At 38.6% G+C, this 24,908-nt stretch overlaps 1 protein-coding gene across 2 annotated transcripts in view; it reads right to left on the bottom strand.

Moving 5' to 3' along the window:
* Positions 1–24,908, bottom strand: part of SYNPR (synaptoporin) — a 298,001-nt gene that overhangs the window by 151,796 nt on the left and 121,297 nt on the right. Inside the window, exon 1 of one of the 2 annotated variants that reach the window (XM_069473774.1) lies at positions 3,747–3,904. The exons of the other annotated variant lie outside the window; for it this stretch is intronic. Within the exon in view, the coding sequence (XP_069329875.1) occupies positions 3,747–3,770 (24 nt within the window). The 5' untranslated portion in view covers positions 3,771–3,904. Of the gene's footprint in view, positions 1–3,746; positions 3,905–24,908 lie in introns of those variants that run through there. 2 annotated transcript variants of the gene reach the window in all.

Genomic DNA, 24,908 nt, shown 5'->3' with positions numbered 1-24,908 from the left:
GACTGAAATATGGTATACTTTATAAAATTATCTCTAAGATTCGTTTTAAGGGATAGCCTATATTTGGTGAACACTGTGCCTGAGCACAATATATTTCATTAAAGTAAAAGTTCTCATTCAATGGCTGTCAGTATATTTAGAACTCTCATAAATGCTGTTGGAAAAAGCAAATTAATTTAAATTTATCAGTACTGTGTCTAATGTCATACTTTCTGATTAAATCACCGAATTATGACTCTTTTTAGGAACAAGGAAAAGAGATGATGCAGAATCAATGAGTTACCAAGTTTGCCTCTGACAAAAATGACTACCCTTTTGGAAACATATTTTATTGTGTATTGCACTCTACACTGTTTTTAATTAACTGGGTCACTACACTGGGGTACCTCAAAAGCCATTGTTTATTAGACATAGCAGATCACACCAAGAAGTCATTATTGTATTAACAACTTTCAAAGTTGACTCTCAGTTCTCCCAACTTGTGGTGGGTGGTGTTTGTTTGTTTTTTTAGATACCTCTGGGTTTTGGTAAAATATAGCAAGGGCATCCTGAGCTAGGTTCTATCTTCTAGTAACATTTTCATCCTCATAATTTCTTTCTCACCGGAGGGAAGAAAATGCAGCATTTCACAGACTCACCTCGTGGCTGGTGTGCCCTCCCTCCAGTCCAAAAGCTGCCACTTGGGAAGAAATTTCAAACATATTGATTCTATGTCAGTTACATTTTCCCCCTCCAAGACTCATCCGAATTTTATTGGCTCAAGTAGATTTCAAATGGGGAGCTCAGGTGCAAAGGAATGCATTTGGGGACTCTGAATTTTGACTTTGTCACGCTTCTCAGAATGCTTATCAGTAGCCGTGTTCCTTTTTAAATTACCCAGGTGGTACAGAGACTTCGCAATATTCTACCTGAAGTGCTACCTCAGCCTTTTCCAGTTAGCCAAAGAACAGAAAGAAAATCAGGGTCGGGGGTAAATGAGAAGAAGGTGAGAATTCTATAAAGTTCTCCACAGATAATTCAGTTGGAATTGCTTTTTATATTTTGCATCCATGACAAACCATATACCTTGAGATATTGATATTTCTAAGCTATCATGACACCTTTCTTTTGACTTTATGTCCAAAATATTGGAAGCCAAAGGGATGGATTAATTTCGACCAATTAAAAAAGCTACCTCAATTTAGCCACTTCTGCATATATCTTACCCTAAGCTGGCTCACTTTAGTCACATCCACATCTTTGTACCTGCACAAATTGAGTGGAAATAAAGCACACATTCTTCAGCCTCAAATATGTAATTAGTTTGGAGTCATAAAGACATAGTCTGAGAAGGAGATTATATAGTGTCAGAAGCGGGAAAATACTAATGAAAATAGGATGTATTACTGTGAGCCCCTGTGTGTCTAGGAGTTTGTTTTAGACTGTACTGATGAAGACAAACCCTGACAGAGGGGAGAGATGAAGAATATGACTCTGGGTTGAGCCTGCCAGCCTTGTCCTTCATCTCCATGCTCTCACCCATAAAATGGGGAGGTAATGTCATCTCCCTCATAGAGGGGTTGTGAAGATGAAAGGAGATAAGCCATGTGCCAGGCATAGAGCAGGTACTTACTAAACAGAATGACTGTTGCATTCTTCATTATGCTACAAAGAATAGATGATCTCATTGTGAAATTTTTTTAAAAAATGCCTTTATTATTTTCCCCGAGAGGGCACAGAATTTCCTCCCTCAGAAGAGAATACAACAGATTTTCTGGCTATGGCATCATGGAATTTTCAGAAGTGATACTTTTAAAGATTGTGTGCATTAGCTCTAATTCAAACGACAGGTCCTGACCTGTTTAAGATTCAGATGCCCTGTTGTCCTTCCAGGAAGTGGGTCTAAACCTGCTGGAGCCCTAACACTCCTGTAAGCTAGCAATCTGGAGGAAAAGTCAGCAACTTTCACAAGCAGCATGCAAGCTGTCCCCTGAAACTTCATTAATTTATATTACTGAATAGCTTCAGATGATGATATACTCTGTCTACAGCTAAGACTTTATATACAACCTGTTACAAAATGGCCATGAAAGGGGAACGATAATAGAAAATACAAAGGAACATTGGGGGATTGGAGGCGTGTGTTTGGGGAGGAGAGAAGGGATGTTCAATGCTGATGAGCTCACTTTCCAGTAACTGGCAACGGCCTAAGGATAAAACTTTTATTTGTTTTTTCAACAAACTATTTGCTAAGGAACACTTGGTTCCAGCTAGGATTTATGGCATCTAAAGGCATTATTAGAAACACGTTTATTGAGACCAGTAACAAGGCAACATAATAACTTCATGTAGGCTTGAGAGATTTGTCTATTTTTGAGACTGAGTTAGATGAATTAAAATTCAGTTTATTTGCCAGAACGAGAAGCTTCACTGTGGCATGCAAGGGGTGTGTTAGCTGTGGCATGTCCAGAAGGGAGCAGATAGGAGGGTTAGTACGTTCCCAGACAACACATCACTATTTCTATGAGCTTCTGTAAGACTACTTCACAATCTGAAAAATTGCTCTTCTGAAAAAAAAAAAAAAAAACAAAAAACTATGCCTATGAGCTCTAGGCATGCATGATATTCACAACTTTACTTTCAAAATCTCTGAAAAATATATAGTCAGACCTCCTCTTACTTCACATTCAACTGTGCCTTTAACTTTCATTATCAATATATTCTTTTGCTTATTTCATCGTGAAAAAGACTATGCAGATTTGTTGATTGTGTAATAAAAAGAGAAGATTAAAGCATCAGTTTGTTTCCATTAAAGCAATTACTTAATCACCTTATCATCTCTGTCTAGAATAATTATATTAATAGACTTTTCCCCAGACTTCTGAATTAACAACAGAGAATTTAGTCCATGTTTTACTCTCTGGGGAAAAAAACCTCACAGTTAACCAGGTAATGCATTTAAGAATCATTCCAGTGTTGACCAGATAGTCATTTTGTACTAGTTTGAATTTAATAACAGCAACTTTTCTCCTGATTAGCTTCAGATATAGAAATATGAGAGCCAGGGCTGGGCATTTGACAGATGGTGGCACAAATACACAGTGCAAAGAAAGACGGAAGAGAAGCAACAGTCACTTGTGATTACAGCTTTTCATGAACTGCTAGGGCTTTACTTTCATGATCTGAATACTTTTTGTAAATTCAATTATTTTAAAGGTGTGTACACCCGATCATTGGGGAAACTCATCTCATTCATTCTATATTGGTATAAGATCTTATGAAATTAGCATACATCTTTTGTCTTGGCATACGATATTTGGTAGCTATTTAAAGAGTTTAAGAAATTCTCATTCTGACACTGACGAAGAAACTTTAATTAAAATGGTAAGCAGGTTGCAGCACAATGAATGCACTTAGGATATTAAACACTCCAAAGGGGGGTGGGGTGGAATGACATTACATTTTTATAAAGCCAAATACAAGTTTGTTTAGTTTCCTTACTATGTTAAAAGAAACCCAGCATATACTTCAGCAGCTAAGGTAACATTACACTACCAGCAACACAGCCTCTTTGGTTTAAACATATGACTACAAGAAAGCAAAGTACAAAAAAAAAATAGAGATATTGTCACTAAAGATTTCAAAAATGATATTTGGAAAGAAAAATGTACAGCCCAAATGTACCTATGCAGACACACACACACACACACACACACACACACAAAACACACAGAGCCAGCTGTAAATCAAGATAGATATAAACTTACCGGAGCAAATATCACCATACACATTTACAAAAGAATTGATAATCCAACTTCCCTCTCCTGAAAGAAAATAGAGGTTGTCTCATACTAAAAATAAAGCTTCTCTGTCCACAGCACCAGCCACTTGTCCCTCTTTTTATGAAGCAAAGGAGGAGAACAAGAAAATCAATGCAGAGGGAAAGTGAGATGTTATACCAATCAGGTAGCTGCTTCTGCCTTATTTGCAGAGAGATGGCAAAACGGTCATATTATTAGATGGTGACAACCCACAGCCGAGTACAGGAACCTGATACTTCCCTCTGGTGAATGCTGCCTGCGTTGTGGGGAGGTGGTTACCACCATGGTGAGCTCCCACACTTGGCTCTTTGCTCACAAGTGAAAGTGCAGGACCGCCTTGCACAAGCAGGCTGCATCACCAAGAGAGGCACCCTCTCCCCTTTCTCTGCGAGCCCCCTCCTCCCTCAAGCACGGTGCTTAAAAGCAAACTGGGAGATAAAAAGGAGCCAAGATTTTGTGTGTTGAGGGGGGGGAGGAAGCAGGGGTTTTATAAAATCCTTATGAATAGATTTGCATAGATTAAGTAAATGTTGACGTGTTTGTTAAAAAACATTGCCCTCGTTTTTATGTAAATGCATAGATGTTATGCATAATCCCCATTTGGGAAATTCGTAGACTGCCCATAAATAATCATTAAGGTGATGGGACTGGACGACGGGCTTTTCAGGCTCTGGCAACTGTGGAAGGGACAAATTACACTCAGTTGCTCTCTCATCATAGCAGTGTTGCTTAAAGCTGTCTCCTACAAAATCTCAAAATTAAGAAGGTTTCAGAGGTTTAAATGTGATCTGAATCTGCTTTTTCTGCAAATAAGCCTCTGTAAGAAGGAGTCGAGCTTGACTGCTTCAAAGGGCCAAAATGACGGCACCTGGAGGCAACGTGGTTTGGGGGCATTGGCTCCAAAATTCACAAGTCCCATGCTCTGTCACACTGGTGTACCCAGACGGTTTCTCCTGGAGGCCTAGACCACAGCACAGCGAAGGGAAACCTGTCTGCCTCTGCCTGCACGTCCCTCGCTTTAGGACCCCACTCGGTGCATGAGAGTTGTTAGGTTGGCCCAGATGTCTCTGCTTTAGCCTTTGTGCAGTTGGCAATGGCCCAGCTGAAACTCACATAGGCTGGCCATGTTTTTTATGGGTGGTTATTAATTCAGAATCTGTCCCAAGTCTTTCTGTCGGTATTTCTGTCTCTCTCTCTCTCTCTCAGGCACACACACACTGTCACCACCACACCATCACCATCACAATCATCTCTCTCTCTTACTCTCTTTCTTCCTTTCCCTGTACACACAGTAGCAACTCCGTGGGGAGGGAGGGGGAGAGGTTGGAAACCAAATAAACCAACCAAAAAGCCATGATAAGGGATCATGCACCCTGGATTCTAGTCCCGACCCTCCACTTACTGGCCATGTGATTCAGGAAGCACCTGAAGGTCTCTGAGCCTTAGTTTGCCCTCTGTAAAATAGGTACACTGACACCTCCTAGAGCTGTTGGTGGGAAGTATGGGGAAGAAATGAATGACTGCTAAGGCAGTGCTTTCAAACCTACACAAAACACACGCCAACTGGGTTCAGAGACCTCTAGCGCTCTTTCTCCTCCTGTTCCTTTGATCTGCTTGTACTCCTTCAGGGTACGTAGCAACTCTTCAAACCGTGTATGCTTCTTTGCAATTCGGATGGGAACCTTTTTCTCCCTGAGTCCTCCATGACCACCCCTCACCTGCTTATTGAAAAATCACCGCACTTCAATGACAGAAGTTACTCAGGGGAGTAAATTAAGCCAGTGAACACATCTGAAGCAGAAAAAAAGCTGAGAACCACCAGGCATTTAAGTGAGCACTCGGTAAGCATTTGCAGAATCAATGCAGGGAGGATTGTCTGGAGGAATAATGTCCCTGTGCTGAGGGCCACAGTTCCTGCAGGTGGCCGACAAGGGGCAGGGTTAGTGTGGAGCTGAGGAGGCTGCTGCTTCCAGCAACGCACCTGTATGGGAGAACCACACTTAATGGTTTCTTCAGGGTAGCCAGTGAGCAATTTTGGATATTAAGAGCCCCACATCAAGTAAAAGAAAAAAGTTTTGTCTTCCACATATTCTTAGTGAACATTTCTTGAGTATTTACTCTGTGCGAGGTCTTTTCCTATGGTTTTTTCTTTCTTTTTTTTTTTTTTTTTTTTGGTATAGCACCTTACATGGGTCTCACAAAGCTACAAAGAAGTATTATTTTTATTCCAGTTTACAGATGAAGAAACTGAGACCCAAAGAGTGAAGTGACTTATCGAAAGGTACACAGTCAATAATTGGCAAAGCTAAGATTTGAACCTAACTGGATGCCATGTTGAAGCTGTTAACCACTCTGCTCTAGATGACACTTGAGGGTGCTTACACTTTTATTTACTCTGTGCACATGTTATGACAAATCCACCTTTGGATTTGTGGACCTGGTAATTTCTCCTCAACTGTCCCCAGTGTGCAGATCCACACCACAGAGATTGGGAATCCCTGGTGCAGACAGAAGATTTATCAAGCCAACAAGATCTATGCCCAGGTCTTGCTGGATTCTGTATGAACTTGAGCACATTATATAACACCTGGGAAGATAGGAGGTGTGAGGCTCAGTCTTGGGTTTGCCAGTGGTTTGCTCTATGACCTTCAGTGTGTTTTTGAATTTGTCCATGTCTCAGTTTTTCTCATGTTTAAATTGAAGGATTTGCACTGCATTATCTCTAAAGAGCTTTCTGGGTCAACTTCAGCCAGATAAGTTTCTAAGGCTAATAGGTAGATTCTAATCTGCCAGTTGGGTAGCTTTTCCTGCCTCCTATTTTGTTCCAGATAAAGGATTAACATTCTCTGTGTCTCCTCTGCTAATACCTTGCCACTGTCACCTCTGGTGTGGGCCACTGCAATGGACTCTCTGTAGGTCCCACTGCTTTTACTCCTATAAATCACCCTCTATATACTACCCATAATTTATCTAATTAAAGTATAAATTAGATCATATAACTTATCTGAGAAAAATACCTCAACAGTTGTCCAGTAGGCTTAAAGTAAAATCCAAACTCTTCCCTATGCCTTTAAAGCCTTATGTGATCTGGCTCCCATCTCTCTTTTTGCTTTTATCTAATTCAAACCCTCTCCTTCCCTACTCCTCAGCCACATTGGCCTTTTATGCCTCTGCACTTGCTATTCCTTCTGTCTGGAATGATCTGGAACAATCTGGAAAGATCTGGAACTAATCTGGATAGTTTCCTTGGATCTATTTCTCCTGTGTCTTCCTTTGTCATTCAATTCCTAGCTCTACTTTCTTCTCCTTAGGGGGTCCTTCTTCCCAGACTGCCTCATCTAAAAACACCTTTCTCTTTCTCCAGTCATTGCTTTCCGTGTTATCCTGTGTCTTTTGTTGTTGTTTTCATGTGTGTCATTGTTTTTTATTTTGTTTTCTTTCTTTTTGGGCTTCTTATTGCCTGGTATGTTCTTTCTTATTTGTTCATTTAATTACTGCACTTGATCTTAGCCAAAAGGCCGAGGAGCTATTCATTTAATTATTGACTATTTCCTTTTGCTAAGAGATAACCCTCACAAAAACAGGAAGCTTATTTGTTTTGCTCAACATCATATCCTCAGTGTTTAGGAGAGTACCTGTTACGTAGTAGGTGCTCAATAGATAAGTGGTGGATCAATAAATAAGTGTTGGAAACAGTGAATCACCATGAGAACAAGAAAGGCTTGAGATGGTGGTAAGGAAACCTAAGTTTATCAAAGGAGCTTAGCCTTGAAATGCAGGACTATTTGAAATGATGAACAAGGACAACTGATTCATTCGTATCAGCAGATACAGGTTGTTTTGACCTCCTCATTCAGGAAACATTCTGGAACGGTTGCAGCCATGCCAAAGAGGGTGGTGAGCTCCTTTTGTAAACCAGACTGATCATTTGTCTTTTAAAAGATTGGGTTTCCAGGGTTCAGCTCACCTAGGCCCATATAGAGCAGCTGATATTTGGATACTTGCCCATACATTTGTCATTAGAGAACAAATAGCCTTGTCAGCTAGCCGCTTAGACTGTCCTTACCTTCCAATATATCAGGCAGTTTAGACAGTTGGCTACCACTCCCTGACATGGAATTGGAACTGACAAAAATGAAGCAATATGTTATTAATTGATGGTTCTTGTTTGAAAAAAAAAACGATATTAACATCGTTGCTACTGCCTTAAAAATAACATTTATCCATTATTAGACTATTAAAAATAGAAGTACAGTGTTTTCTAAGTCAAGTATTTATAGAGAAGGTTAAGTAGATTAAAATAATCTGTGATTCTCTGAAAACCTCATTAGCAATGCTAATTTCCAATATGGTCAGATCTTCAACTCTGATCTTTCAATTCAGCATGGCCTTCTGACAACTTCAAAGGACTTTTTTTCCCCTCTAAATGGAAAAGCTTGTCTCCTCTTTGGTGGACACACCTCCTGGTAAATGCAACCTTCCTTTCCCTTGTAGCTTCTATTTCTAAACATCTGGCCCTCCCTAAAGGGGTCCTTTCAGGCCTGTCTGCTTCAAGGTTTTAGACAGTGGGATGCCCAGCATTTCAAGCATCTAACAAACACTAAAAGGCAAATTCCAGAGCCAAAAGGACCTCTCCAGTTGTGGTGGGGGAAGGGAGGTAATCCAAAATAAGACTACTTTGGCCATACTAATAAATGACCAAGGGAGTAAGCTAAGGTGCTTGTATTCTGCTTCAGGAACAATTTCAACTCTTTAAAGCTATAGCAATGAGAGCACTTACACTCAATCCATTTATGGAACAACGTTGAAGTCTTTAATCTCACTCTGACTGAGCGCAGCTCCTAGCATGGGTACAATGTAATTTATTCTGATATGAGTAGGTCTATAGAGTCAGGGCAGAACTTTCTAGGCCTCCTGCCTTTTATTTCCCTTGTAGGAGAAAGAGTGTTTTTCTCCAACACTGTCGCTTTTCCTTTTCAAATACTAATGAGATACAGTAATATCAATATCACTTGAACATTTATTAGATCACTAGATCATTAGCTTTCCTCTATAGAGTTCAAGGCTGGCTAATTCCACACTGAAGCTGAACATAGAGGAGAAGCTTGTGGAAACAAAAGAAGTTAAGGAATACTGTGGAACAAGACTGAGAAAAATTAGGATATTTGGGTGGAAATGTAGCCATGCTTGGGAGGTAAAAGGAGACCAAATGGTAGTAAAAACAGCAGGTCAACAATGTTCAAGAAACACTCTGTGAAGACCATGAGTTTAAGCTCTTCAAGGGCACGATAATACCTTATTCATCTTTGTATCCTCAGCCCAATGCAAAGTGTCTAGCACAGAGTGGCCAATCAATGATCATTTCCTGAATGAGGAGGAAATAGCGTCATTTGGGGGGGGGGGGGTAGAATATGTACGGTTAAGCATAGTCCCCTTTAGGCAGACATTGTGCTTCTGTTTGTCCCTCCAGAGCCACGTTACTACCCAAACCGTGTCCCAGCAGGCTGACCTAAGGGGCCACATTCACGAGCCCCCTTTCTTTGAGGCATCCCAGTGGGAGGTACTGCCAGGAAATTAGAGGGTAAGAGGGATTAAGGTGGGGCATTTATTCCCTTGGTCCCTCCTGATGGGTCCTTAAATTGGCTATGTTCCTCTAGCATAGGTGGTGCTGTGGAGCAGCCTTCTCCATACAGCTTCCTTCTTTCTCTTTTCCTTCCTTCCTTTCTTTCTCTTTCTCTTTTCCTTTCTTTCCTCCTCCCTCCCTTCCTTCCTTCCTTTCTTTCTCTTTCTCTTTCTTTCTTTCCTTTCTTCCATCCTTCTTTCTTTCTTTTTTTCTTTTTTCCTTCCTTCTTTCTTTCCCCCATTACTCCTCCCTTCTCCTCTCTCTCTCCTTTCTCCTTGACCCTTCAGGCCCAGGGTGGTGACAGCCTCTCTCAGTTACTATTTCCAAGGTTCTGTGCCTGCACCATTCCTTTCTGCTTTACTGAAACCCTGTCAAATTCCCCTCTTTTGAAAACTCCCCTCAATCTCTCAGTTAGGGTGCACCCGCTATTTCCTACCTGGAACCTGACTAGCACAAGCAGGTGGATTCAAGCTCCAGCTCTGTCTCTTACTGCTTATGTAGCCTTGTCACATGTCCTCAGCAATAAAATTGGGTGCTTATAAGCTAATGCATGCAAGGCACTCAGTACAGTGTACCAAGCAAGCGTTTAATATGTAACAATAACAATGAGAGTGATTCTCTTTGCCAGCTTCTGTTTGCTTTGTAGAGACGATACACATGCTATTTTATATTGCCTCTAGAGGGAGGAGCTTGTCATGTTTTAGGAAAGGAAAGCCCATGCTGTTCAGAAAGATTTAACAGTTTTTCCCCACTTAAATATCAGGGAATATAAAAGTGACATTGAGGCCAGGCATATGGCTTAAAGCAAAGAAATGTTTATTGAAAATGGTTTTCAGTATTGGCATTTCTGAGTATTCACAGCACACTGGTCAATCCACTCAGCCTGTAGATCAGGTCCATGGAGAACTGCTTCCTTCTGACACTTGGTAGAGAGCAGACCATGGATTCCCGGATGTCCATCCATGGGCTCTGGGCCTCAGGCAATAATGCCAGATTTATTAAGTGCTGATTACCCTTCTGCTTTCATTCCTGTTCTAATTAAATATTTTAAACCAATGGAGGGGCTGAATCCCTTTAGAATCTCCCTCAATATCCCCAAAGACTTTTATCCAGGAGACAAGGGGACTCAGGTTTTTACACATCACAGCTAAAGCCTTCTTGGGAGCTCGTGTCCTCAATAGGGAAGAACCATTCTTTAATCCATGAGAACTTTGTTAATCTTCTAAAATAAGCCTAAAAGTTTCAGTTCTGCAATTATTTATGGAGTGTGTGCTATATGCCAGGCACATGCTAAATTTTGTGGATACAGTGGTGAAAAAGGTAAACATAGTCCCTGTTGAGAGAAACTTAGAATCTTTCTGAGTTCTCTGCACAAGCCAGGAACCTACAGGCCTGGCATATAAATGGTGCTCAATACATATATGTTGCATGATTGAATAAATAATGCTGAATTACTATGACATATTTCTTAATTACAAAGGTAAGCATGTGAACATATTAGCCTAGCCTCACAGTTTTCAAAATATAAAATATGAACATCAAATATTTTGGTGAAATTCTCATATGTGCTAGAAGAGAGATGGTACGTTCAAATGACCAGATCATCTCAGCTTCTTATATAATTATAAGCATAATCTTAAATATCTTAGCTTTTAAGCTGAATGCCAGGGATCCCATGGAGATGCTCCATGGCACCCCATGGAGATAGGAGAATGATGCCAGGGGAAGCCAAGGAAACCAGAGCTGCTCACCCTTCTCCCCTCAACCCGCCTACTCTGCTGTTTTCTACTCTATGTCTCAGGTTTCTGAACATAACTGCATTTGAAGAAAAAGTTTTACATCTTAAATGAAAAACCATGCAGAACCACTGATCTAATGGAGGAATTTGGCAACTGTGATTTCCTATCACAGACCTTTCTGATACCAGTAATGATGCTAATGTTTATTTCTGAGTGTTAGCCTAAGCACCGTTCATATGTAATCTCATTTGATTATCATTCAATCCTATGAACTTGAATCTATTGTTATCATCATTTTACAAATGAAGAAGCTAAGGTTTAGTGCAGTTCAGTCTGAACAGCTAGTAAATATTAGAACAAAGGCTCGAACCTGGGTTGTCTGATTCTAAAACTCAGCTTGTAAATCTCCACATGACCCAGCATTGTTTGCAAGTTTAGCTTGTACAAGATGGGCAGAGGGACATTTTCTCTCTGACTGTTTTTTGGAGCTTATACTTACCGGAAATCAAAGCAATGTATTTCAGTTGCATAATTTCTGGTGGTCACATCTATTGTTCTATTGTAGGGGATTAAAAGTGGTCCCACCATAAACCTCTGAACAGTAGATTCATTCTTCCTGCAATTTGCATAGCACACAATATTACTTTGTACATAGTATGTACTAAATATGTTTTTGCTTATTATTAGAGAAGGGAAAATGAATGACTTCTCTTAGGACCACTTTCACAATTCTAATCAAAAATAGTGAAGACACATCTCTTTGTTTTCCTATCATTTTTTACAACAGGGAGAGTTCTATCAGCAAATTGATGGCTTAGGAGGTTGTCTGCTCCTGACACATATTTCTTAAAGCCTGGTGTGGAACTAGAAGATGAATAGTTGTTGCTATGATTAAGGATTAAGACTTTATTTCGGAGAGAATCCCTGAGGTCCAGTTTTTACAGGAATCCTGTTAGTACTGCAATAGGAGTGAGAGAAGAAAAACATGGAGACCATTTTCAATAATCTTGCCCAGTACACTGAGAAATGAATAGTAAATTAGATCAAGAACTACGTGACTTTTTCACTGATCCTTTCTCCATGAGGGGAAGGTGTCAGAGCCAACTGTCTGTACTGATGAGACTCTTAGCCTTTCTAAATATCAGTTTCTTCACCTCTAAAATGGGAATAATAACTATGAGTTATATAAGTACTATGCAGATAAGCGTGGTGGTAATTATAACTACACAAGTGAAATGTAGTCTCTTTCTACTAATGCCTCAGGCAAGATAGATTTGAGAATCAAATGCTTGCAAAATGGCTTTCTGGTTTTCCTTTCCTTCTCAACAAATTGAGTTAAAATCACTTAGTTAAACAATCATGCCTCCAGAACCCATACCAAATTACAACTCTTAAGAAAATAGGTGTAGGTAGGAAAGAGGGCCAAAGTCTATTTCTCCCCATGAAGAATTTATAACATCTAAGGGTTTTTGTGGAGCTCCAAAGAGTCCAATCATGGTCTACTTGACTATAATTCAACTGAAAGAATTCTCCCCGCTCTACTCCCAGCCCCATTCTTAGGAATGTGTGTGGTTATGACGCCATGCAGCAAGGGAATGGACTTGATCAAAGGGGACTGGGGCATTCTTTTAATTTGAGGGCATATGAAATATTAGTAAAAACCCCTGTTTTACTGAGTATTTCTTACACTGGATGTGTTTCTGGATTCTTATGCTGTGGCCAATCCATTATCCATTTGGCCAATACAATTTTCTACAGTTTTATTAACCAAAAAAAAAATCCCTCCTGTCTGAGGGAGGCTTCCTGTATTTCCTAATTTACATTTTGCCAAACCCTTGGATTCAGGGCTACAGTAAGGAGAGATGTTTTAGTCCTGGTTATCTCATAGGGCAGTGGTGAAGCCAACATGAGACAGCTCACGTGAAAGTACTTTGAGAATTGAAATGTGCAATACTAAGTAGAGTTACTGTTGGTTTCTGTGATCAGTCTCCCTCCATAAACATAAGACAAAGCTATTTTTCTTCCAGTGGTTGATTATTACTGTATGCCTGCTTATTTTTCTCTCTCTCTTTCTTTCTTTCTTTCTTTTCTTTTTTATCTTTTTCTTCTTGCAGGCCTGTTTAGAGCAGTTCAAAATGCAGTGTGCACTGAGAGAAAAACCAGTTTTCTTCTTCAGCTGTGCATCTATTTTTAAAATAGAATGTTTCACCCATGTCTTCCTTAAAATGTTAGTTCCTTCTCAAGCCATCCCCAAGTCTTTAAATGATACAAATTAAGAGAGTCAGTCTGAAGAACAGGGCATTCTGATATTTCCAGAATGTCACTTATCTCAACTCGGAGAGCAACACTTTTCCTCTCATCTCGATGAAAGTGTGGAGGCAGAAACTCCCTGTAAGGGGCTGCAACACCATTTGTTCTGACAGTAGTTATCGTATAAGGAAAGTCAGCTTTAGACTGCTCAGGAAAGAAAAAAAAAGCCTACCCTTTCTGTTAAGACACCGCAATGCTCCTTGGTATGGATTCTGGGGACCAGAGCCACATAGCTATGTGCTTCTCAAACTTGACTGCACATCTTAATCACCTGGGCAGCTTATAAAAAGTACAAAAGTACGAATTACCAGTTCCAAACCCAGACCTCCCGAATCAGAAGTCAGGAGGGAGGGGAAGTCTAGAAATCTGGAATTCACCAGTGAATTCAATCTGGACTTCCCCAAGAGCATTCTCCTGAGACAAGGCTACCAATGCAAGCAGTTTATTAGAACTATGACTCCAGGAAAGGGAGTAGGAAACTGAGACAGGGAAACTAAGGAAGCTAATAGAGGGTGCATTAATGAGCAGGTGGCCACAGTAGGCAACTGGGGCTTGCGCTCACTGGGGTGCTCTGGGAGACAGCGTGAACACACTGCAGAGGTATCAAACCAGAGGTGCAGGAAGCTGGTGCATTTATCCTCGAATTCTCTTTCCTCATTGGCTCCTGAAAGCATCAAATCCTCTGCATCTCCTGCCTACCCCTCTTGTCCACCTGAAGCCCTCAGGCAGAGAGACCTGGCCCTGGCCTGCAGTAGGATGCTAAAGGCCAGCGGCAGTGGCTGCTACAATGCCTACAGGTGCCTTGGAAAGGTCTAAGTCACAAGCAGGAAAGGGAAAAAAAACAAGATGAGAAAAACCATGACTTTTTAATGAGGACTCCAAGGAAAGATTATATTGGTTCTGGCTGTACTTCTGAGTGATTTTTTGGTGTGTATGTTTGTTGGTTTCTGTTTTAACGGGCTTGGTGATTTATGTAACAGGTCAGGCTTCTCTTTCCAGCCATGTGCTTGCAAGCCTCTGCCCTTTGCGATGCTGTTCTCTACAGGCAAAATGCTCTCACTTCTTTTCTCAGCCACCCATCACCCTACTTTTCCTTCAAAAGACCAAGTAAATTGCCACTGCCATGCTTTTTAGTTTTTTATCATTTACAGACCTCATTTTATTGTCTGTGTCATCTTAGCCATCTTCATGTTTGTCCCCTTCTCTTAACCCAATATTTTGTAAGTGGAAGATGCTCAATACACGCCTATTGAATGGACGGGTAGACCTATTCTAAATAGAGAGATTTCAAGCTTCTTATTAGTTCCAGTTGATTCAACTTAAGATCCTGGGCACATGGTTGGGGAAGGAATATCTTGTTCTTCCTTGTACATTTTCAAAATTTCATTAGTTCATTCAGTGTTATTGATTTCTAGTGATTTCCTCTCTGTCCTTCATATTGTGGTAAATGCCACGTTACCATTTGATTGAAATGAGAGCTCAAATAAATTTTATTAATGAGGTGGCACAGGTGAGTTAGCACATCCGCTAGGTCAATGAGCTAACATTATTAAAGACAGATAAGGAAATAGAGAAGTTCTATTAGCTCTGCTGGGCAGGGAGTAACAGCTTCCCCAATCATCTTCCAGTTTCGGAGGCAGATCTCCATGTCTGACTTTGCTGGAAAGCCACTTTCCCTGTTGGGGATTTTTGATTTGGTTTTTGAACTCCTATTCATCCTTCAAAACCCAGCTCAGTTGTCACCCCCTCTGTGGGTGGGAGGAAAAGGGAAAAGAAGCTGATGTTTGTGGAGCACTTACTCTTCCAGGTACTGTGTGTGGCACTTTAGTTATGTTATTTTATTCTACCAACAATGCTGCAAGGCAGAAATTTGCCCCATTCTTCAGAAAAGAAAACTGGGGCTAGCAGAAACCTAGAAAATAAGTGATGAAGATTTAGGTCCAGGTCTCTTAGATAGCAAAGTGCACATAACTTTCTGTTAGTCTAAAATGCCCTTCACATCCTTTACATGATAAATTTTTTTGAGTACATATGCCCTCACCCAGTGTCTTAATGAATCCTCACAAAAAAAAAAAAAAAAACCCTGTTAGTTGGATATTATCAACCACATTTTACAGGAACATAAAGGTCTAGGAAGTCTTTTTCTGCCTCTGTCTTCTCTCCTTCCACAGTGGCTAATCTGTCTCCATTAAAGGATTTGTCTTAATATTTCACAATTATGTATTTATATTTCTGTCTTCCACACAAAACCACAATTTCCATGAGGATAAGGTTTTTATCATTGTGTGTGTGTATGTGTTTGCATTCTCAATGTGGGGGTGAATGAAGAAAAACATGGAATGCATGAACAAACTCACTATACTAACTCTAACTCATTTTACTTACCCTAAAATAAAATGTAAAAATAAGCCAATGCTTTGAAAAAAGTCTATGATTTATCTGAAAAACTAACCTTTGACAAAGTGGGGTCACGGAATGCTTAATGTCCTGAGTACAATAAGCCCATCTTGAATGTACTTTACTTATTCATTCAAGTCATCCGTATCTATACCTCCTTCATACCTGGCAATGTGTTTGGATTCCCAACAAACTGGCTCTTGTCTATCTCTGGATTGAGGCGAGAACCAGGAAATAATCAGATGAAGGCCGTGCCACCAAGCCTTCTGTACACTGATGGTCACGTACCTTGCTCAGATTAGAAGCTCCTTGGCCTTTACTCAGCATACAATGACTCTAACTTGACAAATAATCTTAATAAGGTTTATTTCTTTCAGTTGACAGCATAGTAGAAGAAGCCAAGTGAAATGGAAGAAACTGTCAGAGGCAGGCACACTTAGGGCCCCAAGGGAACAAGAGAGAGCACAAAAACAATGAAAGGGGCATAAATGTTGAACTTGAAGGCATAGCATTCCCAGAATAATTTAAGTGAGGGCAAAGAAACCCTGCTCTGCTCCACAGGCTCTGAGGATGTCATTGCATATGGCAAAGAACAATATTGTCAAAAACTGTTAAAATGTTTTCTATCAACTCTATTTTAAAACACAAGGAAATGAACAAGTTATACTTTTAAAGAACAATTTCTATTTAAAATAATTACAGTTTTTTTTTTTTTAAAGCTAAAATTTAGTTCTTAGGTGGCAAAACTTCAACTATTGGAGATCATGGCTGTTAAGAAAGAATTGTTCCCTAGGGATTCCAGAGATGGCTAAAGTGTTACAGCCCTGAGACGGTGCCAGCCCTGATAATACGCATTGTGTGCAGAAGTGCTAAGAATAATTGGGTATCTCACAGCTAAATTCCATTTAAGATCCAAGGCTGTTGGATATATCTTAGAGACCTACTTAGCTTTGGTCATTTCAGGTTCTTTCCGTCGTTACCTCCATGCACTGCAGAACGGAAGGCTAATTAGGTTTATGATATGCAAATTATTGATACAATCCTTTCAGTATAGTGAGTAATGAAGTTGTTGATCTTACTCTCCCCATGGCTCTCCTTCCTGTTTTTTGCTTCAGTCATTGCTTATTGCACCAACAGTGTTACAGCCACCTATATAAACTAATAAAGACACAAAGGAGAAGAAGAAAACTCCCATAGCTCTTTAGCCAACACCTCAGTTCTTTGCATGTTTACATGCCTTCCAGTTCTTATTCGTATGTGTTATATATTGACTGAAAAAAAAATGACCCTATTATTCCTTTTCCTGTGTCCACGCTCATTCAGTGGACACAGGAATTTTTGGCTTTTCTTATGCAAGAAATGGAGTTGATGTCCTCATTCCTTGAATCTGGAGTCACCTCCTATCTTTCTCTGGTCAACAGAATGTGGCAGAATTGAAGCTGTGCCCATTCTAAGCCTAGGTCTCCAGTTGTCTTGCAGTTTCTACTCTTTCTTGGAACTTTTCTGAGCTACCATGGGAACAAGCTGGGGCTAGCCCACTGGCTGACACTGAAGAGACATGTCGTTCAGTCACCCTCACTGCCCCAGCAAACTGCCAGCTGACCACTAGACACGTCAGGGAGGCCGTCCTAGACGGGTGGCTACCAAACACCTGTATGTGGCAAGAACTCAGAGGGGTGTATAAGAAAGAGCTAATGAGTGATGGGCACGCCAAAAGCTCTGACTTAAGCATTATACAAGATATCCTTGTAGCAAAAACACTTGTACCCCCTTAATTAATATTTTGAAATTTGAAAAAAAGGAAAGAGTTAATGAACTTGTTTAATATACAGATCCTTAAGCCCCAGGGATTCTGATTCAGTAGATCATGAGCTGAGCCAATAATCTGCGTGTTCTGAGATTTCCCTAAGAGATTAATCAGAATCAGCCAGTTTGAGGAACCATAGCCTTATTATCCACCTTCCTTCTCAGTTTTAGCCGGAGACCAAAGCCCAATATGGGTTAAATAAGAAGCTCAGACCTACTCAGGGAGTCAATCAATGGCTGTGCTGGGACTGGAGTCCAGCCCTTTGGGTTTCTGAGCCTTGGTTGCATGAGGCTTACAACCCAGAGTGCTATCCTGAGTTCATCAAAGGACAGAAATCTGCTGAGACTCTTGTTCTAAGTACATGCTTTTCTTCCCAAGGCCAGCCTCTACCTCATCCTCATTGATACATACTTTATACACTGGGGATATGATTAATGTGAATACATCTTTTATTCTGCACTAAAAATATGTCCTCCAAACTGTAATCAAAGCAAGCAACTTCCAGACAAGTTGAAATATTCCAAGAAATGGTTTATCTTGTATATTAATATACAGCTTAGTGTTGGCTTTCAGAAAAAAAGCAGTAAATAAAATCAAGGTTAACATATTCTTTTACATTTTATTGTTTCCTTGAAGCTTTGTAATACATTCTGTTTAAGACAAAGAACTTGCCACTTTCTATAACTCATGCTTTCAGACAAATAGCATGAGATTTTTTTCATCTTTCAAGTTTATATTTTTGCCATCCACTCTTCTCTCATGTCATTTTTTCGAGAAATGCAGCTAGATATATTGCATTTACCCAATATGGATATACCCAACAAGCATATTTATAGTTTTAGAGTGATTTAAAAAATATTTTAAATTAATTTGAAGTTGAATTCAGGCCCAAGGCAACTTAAATTATTTACTGAGACAAAAAAGGAAAACTCCAGCCCAAGTCAACCGACTGTAGAGTCTTAAGCTGCCTGTGGCTTATCAATGAAAATAATTCTTCTTTTGGTGAGGAGTTTATCCTTCCAGTCTTTTCTCTATGCAACAAATATTTGCCCATTTTTTTAAAACTGTGGATTACTCTATACATAAGGTTTAATCCTACCTTTTCCCACTGATAATTATATACTGAGCATTTTTCCCACCCCATGTACTATTCTGTGAAAACAGGATTTTCATGATGGCACATTTCATTTTACAGATAAGCTGGATAGAGAGTAGCATAATCATGAGATTTGGGTTTGAATTTATGAAGAGTGAAAGAGAAATTTATCCTGCCTGAGAATAAGGTCTAGTGTAACTTACTAATACCTCCCCACCCAACAAAGTACCCCACCTTGTCAAAAGGACTGTTAACTTTGTGTACATTTTGGTGTTTTTTTAAGAGTGATTGTAGACCTATCCTGGGGCACTAGTATATTAAAACCAGACAACTTAAGCTTGTTTTTGTTTGTTTTTTAATAAACAGAATTTCTGGATACTATGGTTTTCTTACCTAATCACCAAAACAAACACATCTGAGGTATTAATAATACTACTAAAATAATTATAATAAAATTGGAATAATAATTAATTGTGTAATAATTAATTATTTAACACATAGGCTTTGCTATGTGCTAAATGCTTTGCACATTATCATTTGATGTCTCGATGATTCTCATTTTGCAACAGAGGAATGGAAACTGGAAGTAGTTCCACGACTGGTCAAAGGTCAGGTAGCCATAGATAGTGGAGCCAGGATATCAGTGCAGATTTGCCTGTCTTCAGAACGATGTTTCTCTACATGCAACCTCATCAAGCTGTTTTTCTGGAGCTATAGGTGGTGATTCAAAAGTAAATAAACTTTTATTTTAGAGTAGTTTTAGATTTACAGAAAAGTTGCAAGAATATTACAAAGAGTTCCTACGTACCTTGTACCCAGTTTCCCATGTTGTTGATATTACTGCAGTACATTTGTCACAACTAATGGACCAATATTGATATATTATTATGTATTATATTGGTATATTACCAACTAAAGTTTATACTTGATTCTGATTTTCTTAGCTTTTAGTCTAATATACTTTTTCTGTTCCAAAATCTCATCCAGGATACCACGTTACATCACATCTGTTTGGGACATCATGTCTCCTTAGACTGTGAAAATTTCTCAGATTTTCCTTCTTTTTGAAGACCTTGACATTTTGAAGAGAACTTGTTGGGTATTTTATAGAATGTCCCTCACTCTGGATTTTTCTGATCTTTTTCTCATGGTTAGACAGAGGTAACAGGTGATAATTTAAAAGCAAAACAAAATGAAACTCATTTAGTACCCACCATCCAGAATTAATAACTATTAATGTTTTCCATATATGCTTCCCAATCTTTTAAATAAAAACATAAGTGATGAAACTGAGCTCCCTTTTATGTCTATCTCCAGTTTTATTTCCTTTTTTCCTAAATTCATGAATTTGTATTTTTCTCATCCATGTTTTTATGTACACGTATTATATATATTTGTCAATAGATAGCATGCCCCAATATTTAACATCTTTATTCTATAGATATTATCATGATGAACAATTATTCTGCAACTTTTCTTTTAGACAGCAGGGTTTTAGATCTGTGTTGATATAATATACAGCTCTAGTTTATTCATTTTTAACTCCTGTGTGGTGTTTCATTTTATGAATATGCCATGTTATCCATTTGTATTATGATGGACATTTAAGTCAGTTTTCAGTTTTTGTTATTGCAACAATATACAACAAACATCCTTGTATTTATTCTTGATGGAGATGGATGGGCTTCACTACAATACTTAACCAGCAGTGGAATTTTGGGGTCTTAACTGTGGCCATATTCATCTTTTTTTCTAGGTGTGACTCAAACCCCCGCCAGTTTACACTCTCTTGCCCCAGCACTGTATATCTTTCCATTATGCTCATCATTGCTTATACTTGGTACTTCTACACTTTCAATATTTTGCCAATCTGATAGGTGAAAATGTTTTTAACTTATGACTTTTTGAGGCATAATTAATACATGAGAAACTGCATGTATTTAAAGGGTACAACTTGATGAATTTTGAGAGGTATATATACCCACGAACCAGCACCACAGTTAAGATACTGAATTATTTCCATCCAAAAATTTCCTCATGCCTCTTTGCAATTCTGCTCTCCCTCAACTTTTTTTCTCACTCAGTGCACTGTAGACATTTAGCATCTTGTTCTCTCAAACAGGTTTTTTTTTCTTTGTCTACATGATGGAACAATGAAAAAGGAAAAGCAATTGACTTTTCCATTGTATTAGGGGAATAAAAGTGCCCGTTAAAAAAGAAGGGGGAAAACATTGCAATTTCGAAAGTAGTTAAGAACAATGAGAAAGCAAGACTGTTTTAGTTACATCTTTTCCTCAACTTCTGATCCCAGGTGTGGTAAACAGAATTCTAAGACGGCTGTCAAGCTTCCCATTCCCTGGTGAACACTGTGTCATGTCCTCACCTTGAGGGTGAATGGGACCTGTGAAATGATGGTACAGCACTCAGTGATTAGGCCACATGATGTGGCAAAGATGAAGGGTGTTTGCAAATGTAATTGATGTCCCAGATCAGTTGATGTTAAATTAATCAAAAGTAAGGTTATTCCAGACGGGACTGATATATTCATACGAGTTCTTTAAAAGAGGTTCTAAAAGTCAGAGACAGAAGCCACAAAGATTAGAAAAAGCAGTCAAGGTCTCCTGGTAGCCTGGAAGAACCAAACTGCCATGTGTGGAGAGGGCCATGTGGCAGAGAATGGCAGGGGCCTGCAGGAGCTTAGCGCCTCAATCCTCCAGTTGCAAGGAACTGAATTCTTCCAACAACCAGACAGCTTGCAGGAGGATCTAACGCCTCAGATGAGATCACAGCCCTGATTTCAGACTAAACAGAGCACCTAGCTAACTCCTACCCCATGCAAATTATGAGAAAATAAGTATGTGTTGTTTTAAGTCTAAGCTTGCTATAATTTATCAAGCAGCAATAGAAAATGAATATGCCAGGCAACAATTGATCTGTTTTCTTTTACCACAGATTAGTTTGCACTTTCTAGATTTTTTTAAGTAAATGAAACTATACAGAACATATTTTTTAGTCTGAATTTTCTCATTCAGCATAATGATTTTTTATTTCAAAATATTAAGGGCATACAAATGTTTTTGTTTACATGGATCACTTTTGTAATGCTTGAGTCAGGGTTGTAAGTGTGTCTGTCGCCCAAATAGTGTTCACTGGACCCCTTAGGTAGGTTTTGGCCCACCCCTCCTCCCACCTCTCCCCTGCTTGATTTCCACTGAGTTTTGTTTCCGTCCATGTACATGTGTGCTCATTGGTTAGTTCCAGTTTATTAGTGAGCACATGTGGTGTTTGTTTTTCCATTCTTTAGATATATCACTTAGGATAATGGTCTCCAGTTCCATACAAATTGTTACGAAAGGCATTAATTCATCCTTTCTTATGGCTGAGTAGTACTCCATGGTGTGTGTATATGTACACATACATATGTATGTGTGTGTATATATGTATATGTATGTATGCATGTATATATATGTGTGTGTGTATACACACACACACAACATTTTGTTAATCCACTTGTGAATTGATGGACACTTGGGTTGATTCCACATCTTTGCAATTGTGAATTGTGCTGCAATAAACATTCAAGTGCAGATGTCTTTTTGATAAAATGACTTCTTTTCCTTTGGGTACATACCCAGTAGTGGTATTGCTGGATCAAATGGTAGGTCTATTTTTGGTTCTTTGAGGAATTTCCATACTGTTTTCCATAAGGGTTGTACTAATTTGCAGTCCCACCAACAGCGCATAAGTGTTCCTTTCTCTCTGCATCCACACCAGCATCTATTGTATTTGAACATTTTAATAAAATCCATTCTAGTTTTTATTAAAAGGTGATAGTGGTTAGGTGAAAGGGGTAAGGTGATTTCTCATTGTGGTTTTAATTTTCATTTCCCTGATGATTAGTGACATTGAGCATTTTTTCATATGTTTATTGGCCATTTGTCTATCTTTTTTTGAAAAGCTTCTGTTCATGTATTTTGTCCACTTTTTGATGATGTCATTTTTTTTCTTGCTGATTTGTTTGGAATCTTTGTAGACTCTAGATATTAGTCCTTTCTCGGACGTATAGTTTGCGAATATTTTCTCCCATTCTGTAGGTTGTCTATTTGCTTTGTTGATTATTTCCTTAGCTGTGCAGAAGTTTTCAATTTAATCAAGTCCCATTTATTTATTTTTGTTGTTGCTGAATTGTCACTGGGGTCTTAATCATAAATTCTTTGCTTAGGCTGATATGTAGAATTTTTCCTACATTTTCTTCTCGAATTCTTATGGTTTCATGCCTTATATTTAAGTCTTTTATCCATCTTGAATTGATTTTTGTGAGTAGTAAGAGATATGGATCTTGTTTCATTCTTCTGCACGTGGCTATCCAATTCTCCCAGCCAACATCATACCAAATGGGGAAAAGTTGAAAGCATTCCCCCTAAAAACAGCATAATGATTTTTAAGATTCATCCATTTTGTTGTATATCAGTACTTAGTTTCTTTTTACTTGGTGTACTTGGATACTATATTTTTTGTATGTATATTCACCTGTTAAGGAATATTTGGTGGTTTCCAGATTTTTTTGGCTTTTACAAATAAAGCTGTAAGTCTTCGTGTGAACGTTTCTCTTATTTTAATTTTCTTGAGTATGAGTAAGTTGATTATCTTTTCATATTTTATTGCCCATTTGTGAATTTTCTCTTAGTATCTGCCCTGGTTTTATTAGTTATTTGTATTTTTTTCTCACTTATTCATAAGAGTTCTTTACACATTCTGAATATATGTCTTTTGGCTTTTAGATGTTGAAATTGTCTTTTCCCAGTTGATTGTTGTATTTGTTTAAGATATCCTTTGTCATATAAAAATTTAAATTTTAATAAAGCCTAACTTGTTTATTTAAAAAAAATTCTTTGCTTTTATTACCTGTTTTAAGAAACCCCTCCCAGATCTGAAGTTATAAAGATATTTTTCTATTTTTTTTATTATAGCTTCAGAGTTTGGGTTTTTACATTTAAGTCTGTAATCACTTTGGAGTATATTTTTGTTTGGAGGGAGGTAAAAATATAATTATTTTTCCTGTAGAGAATGATAGTTTTCTTAATTCTACATATCAAATAGTTCATCCTTCCCTGACTTTCAGTTTCAGATATAGGAATTTCCATATATTCATGTATCTACTTTTCAGTTTTGTATTCTGATGCACTGGTATATTTTATTACTATGGACCAATACAATGCTGTTTTAATTATAACATCCTTGCCATAAGCCTCATTTGTATTATGACATTTCCCCCTCTTTTTTCTTCTCCTTCAGAATTATCTTGGCTTTTCTTGGATTTTACTCCTTTAGCCAAAGTTGAAAATAAGTTTATCAGAATACTTACAAAATTGGTGCATTTTTATTAGAATTGCATTGAATTTATAGATCATTTGAGGGAAAATTTGAATCTTTACAATATTGAGTCTTCTCATCCATGAGCAGATTATATCTTATCCTCTTTTTATCTTCTTTTCTATGTCTTAATAGCATTTTACAGTTTTTTCCTCCATAAAGATCTTGCTCTTCTTTTGTTAGATTTACTTCTAGGTAGATATGGTCTGAAAATTTTATGCAAACCATCGTAGCTATTTCCCTAAGAAAGTTATAATGTGAAAAAATTGGAATCTCACCAAATGGACTACTTTCAACTAGGAAAATGAATCTACTCCTAGTATTGCTTATGAGCTGATGTCTAAAATGATATTTTCTCTGTTCTATGTGAAGAAAGAAGAGCTCATTGTCGTCCCTCACATGAGAGCTTCACATGCATTTCGCGGAAAATCACCTTCTATAGTCTGTGTCTGAGATACAGATAGTCTCAACTTCCCACTTGATGGGGGCAGCTGCCCATCATATCATACTGCAATCGGGAAATGTGGGGAACTAGATCTTTCAATTTTTCAAACTGATAACACAAATTTTACATGAAATCTGATTTTTAAATACTGGCAGATAACTAAAAAAAAAAAAAAAAATTACATGATGTGGGCCAAACCAAACAGGCCTGAGACCTGATAGGACAGGAGAACTGCCTGTGTTCAACCTTTGCGGTAGCTCTGTCACCATCCACTTCCGGTTTAATGTCTCTCCCACAGACCACACTCCTTTACCCAGG

This window comes from Eulemur rufifrons, chromosome 7 (genome assembly GCF_041146395.1).
Source record: "Eulemur rufifrons isolate Redbay chromosome 7, OSU_ERuf_1, whole genome shotgun sequence".
Taxonomy (NCBI): Eukaryota; Metazoa; Chordata; class Mammalia; order Primates; family Lemuridae; genus Eulemur; species Eulemur rufifrons.
The sequence above is the reverse complement of the archived record's forward strand: the minus strand, read 5'-3'. Positions and strand labels throughout refer to the sequence as shown.